The 6,000-nt window shown below is 51.4% G+C and overlaps 1 protein-coding gene across 1 annotated transcript in view; it reads right to left on the reverse strand.

Moving 5' to 3' along the window:
• Positions 1-6,000, reverse strand: part of LOC144954167 (BAR/IMD domain-containing adapter protein 2-like) — a gene marked incomplete at its 5' end in the record, with an annotated part of 34,807 nt that overhangs the window by 22,401 nt on the left and 6,406 nt on the right. The window contains one exon of the mRNA XM_078884731.1: positions 2,008-2,113. Within this exon, the coding sequence (XP_078740857.1) occupies positions 2,008-2,113 (106 nt within the window). The remainder of the gene's footprint in view (positions 1-2,007; positions 2,114-6,000) is intronic.

The following is a 6,000-nucleotide window of genomic DNA, read 5'->3' on the forward strand; positions in this document are numbered from 1 at the left end:
AGTGGGGGGTGGGGTAATGGGAATGAGAAGGGGGGGGGGGAGTGGTCGAGTGGCGGGGGGAGGGGGAGAGGGGGGGGGAGTCGGGGGAGTGGGGAGTGGGGGGAGGGGGGGGGGTGGGGGGAGGGGTCGAGTGGGAGGGGGAAGGGGGGGGGGGAGTCGGGGGAGTGGGGGGGGTGGAGTCAGTGGGCGGGGCAAAGAAGCTGCTGATGATGATACTGATGATGATGCTGCTGCTGATGATGCTGCTGCTGCTGATGATGATGCTGATGATGTTGATGCTGATGATACTGATGATGATGCTGCTAATGATGATGCTGATGATGATGCTGCTAATGATGATGCTGATGATGTTGATGCTGATGATACTGATGATGATGCTGCTAATGATGATGCTGATGATGATGCTGCTAATGATGATGCTGCTGATGATGCTGCTGATGCTGCTGCTGATGCTGCTGCCGCTGATGATGATGCTGCTGCTGATGATGATGCTGATGATGTTGATGATGATACTGATGATGATGATGCTGATGATGCTGCTGATGCTGCTGCTGATGATGATGTTGCTGATGATGCTGATGATGATGCTGCTGCTGCTGATGATGATGCTGATGATGATGCTGCTGCTGCTTCTGATGATGACGATGCTGATGATGATGTTGCTGATGATGCTGCTGCTGATGATGCTGCTGCTGATGATGATGTTGATGATGCTGATGATGTTGATGATGATGCTGCTGATGATGCTGCTGCTGATGATGCTGCTGATGATGCTGCTGCTGCTGCTGCTGATGATGCTGCTGCTGCTGCTGATGATGATGCTGATGATGTTGATGCTGATGATGCTGCTGATGCTGCTGCCGCTGATGATGATGCTGCTGCTGATGATGATGCTGATGATGTTGATGATGATGATGCTGATGATGCTGCTGATGCTGATGATGATGATGATGCTGCTGATGTTGCTGCCGCTGATGATGATGCTGCTGCTGATGATGATGCTGATGATGTTGATGATGATACTGATGATGATGCTGATGATGCTGCTGATGCTGCTGCTGATGATGATGTTGATGATGCTGATGATGATGCTGCTGCTGCTGCTGCTGCTGCTGATGATGATGATGCTGCTGCTGATGATGATGCTGCTGATGATGATGATGCTGCTGCTTCTGATGATGACGATGCTGATGATGATGTTGCTGATGATGCTGATGATGCTGCTGATGATGCTGATGATGATGCTGCTGCTGATGATGCTGATGATGTTGATGATGATGCTGCTGATGATGCTGCTGCTGATGATGCTGCTGATGATGCTGCTGCTGATGGTGCTGATGATGATGCTGATGATGCTGATGATGCTGCTGATGATGCTGCTGCTGATGCTGATGATGATGATGCTGCTGCTGATGATGATGGTGCTGCTGATGATGATGCTGCTGCTTCTGATGATGACGATGCTGATGATGATGTTGCTGATGATGCTGATGATGTTGATGATGATGCTGCTGATGATGCTGCTGCTGATGATGCTGCTGATGATGCTGCTGCTGATGGTGCTGATGATGATGCTGCTGATGATGATGCTGCTGATGATGATGCTGCTGCTGCTGCTGATGCTGATGATGATGCTGCTGCTGATGCTGATGATGCTGCTGATGATGATGATGCTGCTGCTGCTGATGATGCTGCTGATGATGATGCTGCTGATGATGCTGCTGATGATGATGCTGCTGATGATGCTGCTGATGATGATGCTGCTGCTGATGCTGATGATGATGCTGCTGCTGCTGATGATGATGATGCTGCTGCTGATGCTGCTGCTGATGCTGCTGCTGCTGATGATGATGATGCTACTGCTGATGCTGCTGCTACTGATGATGATGATGCTGCTGATGATGATGCTGATGCTGCTGCTGCTACTACTGCTGATGCTGATGATGATGCTGCTGCTGCTGCTACTACTGCTGATGCTGATGATGATGCTGCTGCTGATGATGATACCGGGCAGGATGCTGGGCCGGTCTGCCATCATCTTGCGCGAGGGCATCGTGTGCGAGTACACGTCGCTCATCGGACGCTGCGTCGCTGATGCCTCCTGCACCACAGCCTGAAGCAGCATCAGCATCATCAGCAGCATCATCAGCATCATCAGCAGCATCATCAGCAGTAGCAGCAGCAGCAGTAGTAGTAGCAGCATCATCAGCAGCAGCAGTAGCAGTAGCATCAGTAGTAGTAGTAGCAGTATCAGCATCATCATCAGCAGTAGCATCAGTAGTAGCAGTAGCATCAGTAGTAGCAGCATCAGCAGCAGCAGTAGTAGTAGCAGCATCATCATCAGCAGCAGTAGCATCAGTAGTAGTAGTGTAGTAGTAGCATCAGTATCAGCATCATCATCAGTAGCAGCAGCTTCATCAGTAGCATCAGCAGCAGCAGCATCAGCATCATCATCAGTAGCATCATCATCATCAGTAGTAGCATCATCAGCAGCAGCAGCATCAGCATCAGCAGCATCAGCAGCATCAGCAGCATCAGCAGCATTATCATCAGTTGTAGCATCAGCAGCAGCATCATCATCATCAGCAGCATCATCATCAGTTGTAGCATCAGCAGCAGCATCATCATCATCAGCAGCATCATCAGCAGCATCATCAGTAGTAGCATCAGCAGCAGCATCATCAGTAGCATCAGCAGCAGCATCATCAGCATTAGCATCAGTAGCATCATCATCAGCAACATCATCAGTAGCATCAGCAGCAGCATCATCAGCATTAGCAGCAGCAACATCATCAGCAACATCATCAGTAGCAGCATCAGCAGCATCATCATCATCAGCAGCATCAGTTTCTGCGTCAGTCTGTGGGTCTCTGTGTGAGTCTCTGTGTGAGTCTGTGTGTCTCTGTGTGAGTCTGTGCGTCTCTATGTGAGTCTGTGGGTCTCTGTGTGGTGAGTCTGTGGGTCTCTGTGTGAGTCTGTGGGTCTCTGTGTGAGTCTGTGTGTCTCTGTGTGAGTCTGTGGGTCTCTGTAGTGAGTCTGTGTGTCTCTGTGTGAGTCTGTGGGTCTCTGTAGTGAGTCTGTGGGTCTCTGTGTGAGTCTGTGGGTCTCTGTAGTGAGTCTGTGTGTCTCTGTGTGAGTCTGTGTGTCTCTGTGTGAGTCTGTGGGTCTCTGTGTGAGTCTGTGGGTCTCTGTAGTGAGTCTGTGGGTCTCTGTGTGAGTCTGTGGGTCTCTGTAGTGAGTCTGTGGGTCTCTGTGTGAGTCTGTGGGTCTCTGTAGTGAGTCTGTGGGTCTCTGTGTGAGTCTGTGGGTCTCTGTAGTGAGTCTGTGGGTCTCTGTGTGAGTCTGTGGGTCTCTGTAGTGAGTCTGTGGGTCTCTGTGTGAGTCTGTGGGTCTCTGTAGTGAGTCTGTGGGTCTCTGTGTGAGTCTGTGGGTCTCTGTAGTGAGTCTGTGTGTCTCTGTGTGAGTCTGTGTGTCTCTGTGTGAGTCTGTGGGTCTCTGTGTGAGTCTGTGGGTCTCTGTAGTGAGGCTGTGTGTCTCTGTGTGAGTCTGTGGGTCTCTGTAGTGAGTCTGTGGGTCTCTGTGTGAGTCTGTGTGTCTCTGTGTGAGTCTGTGGGTCTCTGTAGTGAGTCTGTGGGTCTCTGTGTGAGTCTGTGTGTCTCTGTGTGAGTCTGTGGGTCTCTGTAGTGAGTCTGTGGGTCTCTGTGTGAGTCTGTGTGTCTCTATCTGAGTCTGTGTGTCTCTGTAGTAAGTCTGTGGGTCTCTGTGTGAGTCTGTGGGTCTCTGTAGTGAGTCTGTGGGTCTCTGTGTGAGTCTGTGGGTCTCTGTAGTGAGTCTGTGGGTCTCTGTGTGAGTCTGTGTGTCTCTGTGTGAGTCTGTGGGTCTCTGTAGTGAGTCTGCGGGTCTCTGTGTGAGTCTGTGTGTCTCTATCTGAGTCTGTGTGTCTCTGTGTGAGTCTGTGGGTCTCTGTAGTGAGTCTGTGGGTCTCTGTGTGAGTCTGTGGGTCTCTGTGTGAGTCTGTGTGTCTCTGTGTGAGTCTGTGGGTCTCTGTAGTGAGTCTGCGGGTCTCTGTGTGAGTCTGTGTGTCTCTATCTGAGTCTGTGTGTCTCTGTGTGAGTCTGTGGGTCTCTGTAGTGAGTCTGTGGGTCTCTGTAGTGAGTCTGTGGGTCTCTGTGTGAGTCTGTGTGTCTCTGTGTGAGTCTGTGGGTCTCTGTAGTGAGTCTGTGGGTCTCTGTGTGAGTCTGTGTGTCTCTATCTGAGTCTGTGTGTCTCTGTGTGAGTCTGTGGGTCTCTGTAGTGAGTCTGTGGGTCTCTGTGTGAGTCTGTGGGTCTCTGTAGTGAGTCTGTGGGTCTCTGTGTGAGTCTGTGTGTCTCTGTGTGAGTCTGTGGGTCTCTGTGTGAGTCTGTGGGTCTCTGTGTGAGTCTGTGTGTCTCTATCTGAGTCTGTGTGTCTCTGTGTGAGTCTGTGGGTCTCTGTGTGAGTCTGTGGGTCTCTGTAGTGAGTCTGTGGGTCTCTGTGTGAGTCTGTGGGTCTCTGTAGTGAGTCTGTGTGTCTCTGTGTGAGTCTGTGTGTCTCTGTGTGAGTCTGTGGGTCTCTGTGTGAGTCTGTGGGTCTCTGTAGTGAGTCTGTGGGTCTCTGTGTGAGTCTGTGTGTCTCTGTGTGAGTCTGTGGGTCTCTGTAGTGAGTCTGTGGGTCTCTGTGTGAGTCTGTGTGTCTCTATGTGAGTCTGTGGGTCTCTGTGTGAGTCTGTGGGTCTCTGTAGTGAGTCTGTGGGTCTCTGTGTGAGTCTGTGTGTCTCTGTGTGAGTCTGTGGGTCTCTGTAGTGAGTCTGTGTGTCTCTATGTGAGTCTGTGGGTCTCTGTGTGAGTCTGTGTGTCTCTGTGTGAGTCTGTGGGTCTCTGTGTGAGTCTGTGTGTCTCTGTGTGAGTCTGTGTGTCTCTGTAGTGAGTCTGTGGGTCTCTGTGTGAGTCTGTGGGTCTCTGTGTGAGTCTGTGTGTCTCTGTGTGAGTCTGTGGGTCTCTGTGTGAGTCTGTGTGTCTCTGTGTGAGTCTGTGGGTCTCTGTGTGAGTCTGTGGGTCTCTGTGTGAGTCTATGGGTCTCTGTGTGAGTCTGTGTGTCTCTATGTGAGTCTGTGTGTCTCTGTGTGAGTCTGTGGGTCTCTGTAGTGAGTCTGTGGGTCTCTGTGTGAGTCTATGGGTCTTAGTGTGAGTCTGTGGGTCTCTGTGTGAGTCTGTGGGTCTCTGTGTGAGTCTGTGGGTCTCTGTAGGAGTCTGTGGGTCTCTGTAGTGAGTCTGTGGGTCTCTGTGTGAGTCTATGGGTCTCTATGTGAGTATGTGGGTCTCTGTGTGAGTCTGTGGGTCTCTGTGTGAGTCTGTGGGTCTCTATGTGAGTCTGTGGGTCTCTGTGTGAGTCTGTGAGTTTCTGTGTGAGTCTATGGGTCTCTGTGTGAGTCTGTGTGTCTATATGTGAGTCTGTGGGTCTCTGTGTGAGTCTGTGTGTCTCTGTGTGAGTCTGTGGGTCTCTGTGGTGAGTCTGTGTGTCTCTGTGTGAGTCTGTGGGTCTCTGTGATGAGTCCGTGGGTCTCTGTGGTGAGTCTGTGTGTCTCTGTGTGAGTCTGTGGGTCTCTGTGGTGAGTCTGTGTGTCTCTGTGTGAGTCTGTGGGTCTCTGTGATGAGTCCGTGGGTCTCTGTGGTGAGTCTGTGTGTCTCTGTGTGAGTCTGTGGGTCTCTGTGGTGAGTCTGTGTGTCTCTGTGTGAGTCTGTGGGTCTCTGTGGTGAGTCTGTGTGTCTCTGTGTGAGTCTGTGGGTCTCTGTGGTGAGTCTGTGGGTCTCTGTGGTGAGTCTGTGGGTCTCTGTGGTGAGTCTGTGGGTCTCTGTGTGAGTCTGTGGGTCTCTGTGGTGAGTCTGTGGGTCTCTGTGTGAGTCTGTGGGTCTCTGTGGTGAGTCTGTGTGTCTCTGTGTGAGTCTGTGGGTCTCTGTGGTGAGTCTGTGGGTCTCTGTGGT

This window comes from Lampetra fluviatilis, unplaced genomic scaffold, assembly GCF_964198595.1.
Source record: "Lampetra fluviatilis unplaced genomic scaffold, kcLamFluv1.1 SCAFFOLD_515, whole genome shotgun sequence".
NCBI lineage: Eukaryota > Metazoa > Chordata > Hyperoartia > Petromyzontiformes > Petromyzontidae > Lampetra > Lampetra fluviatilis.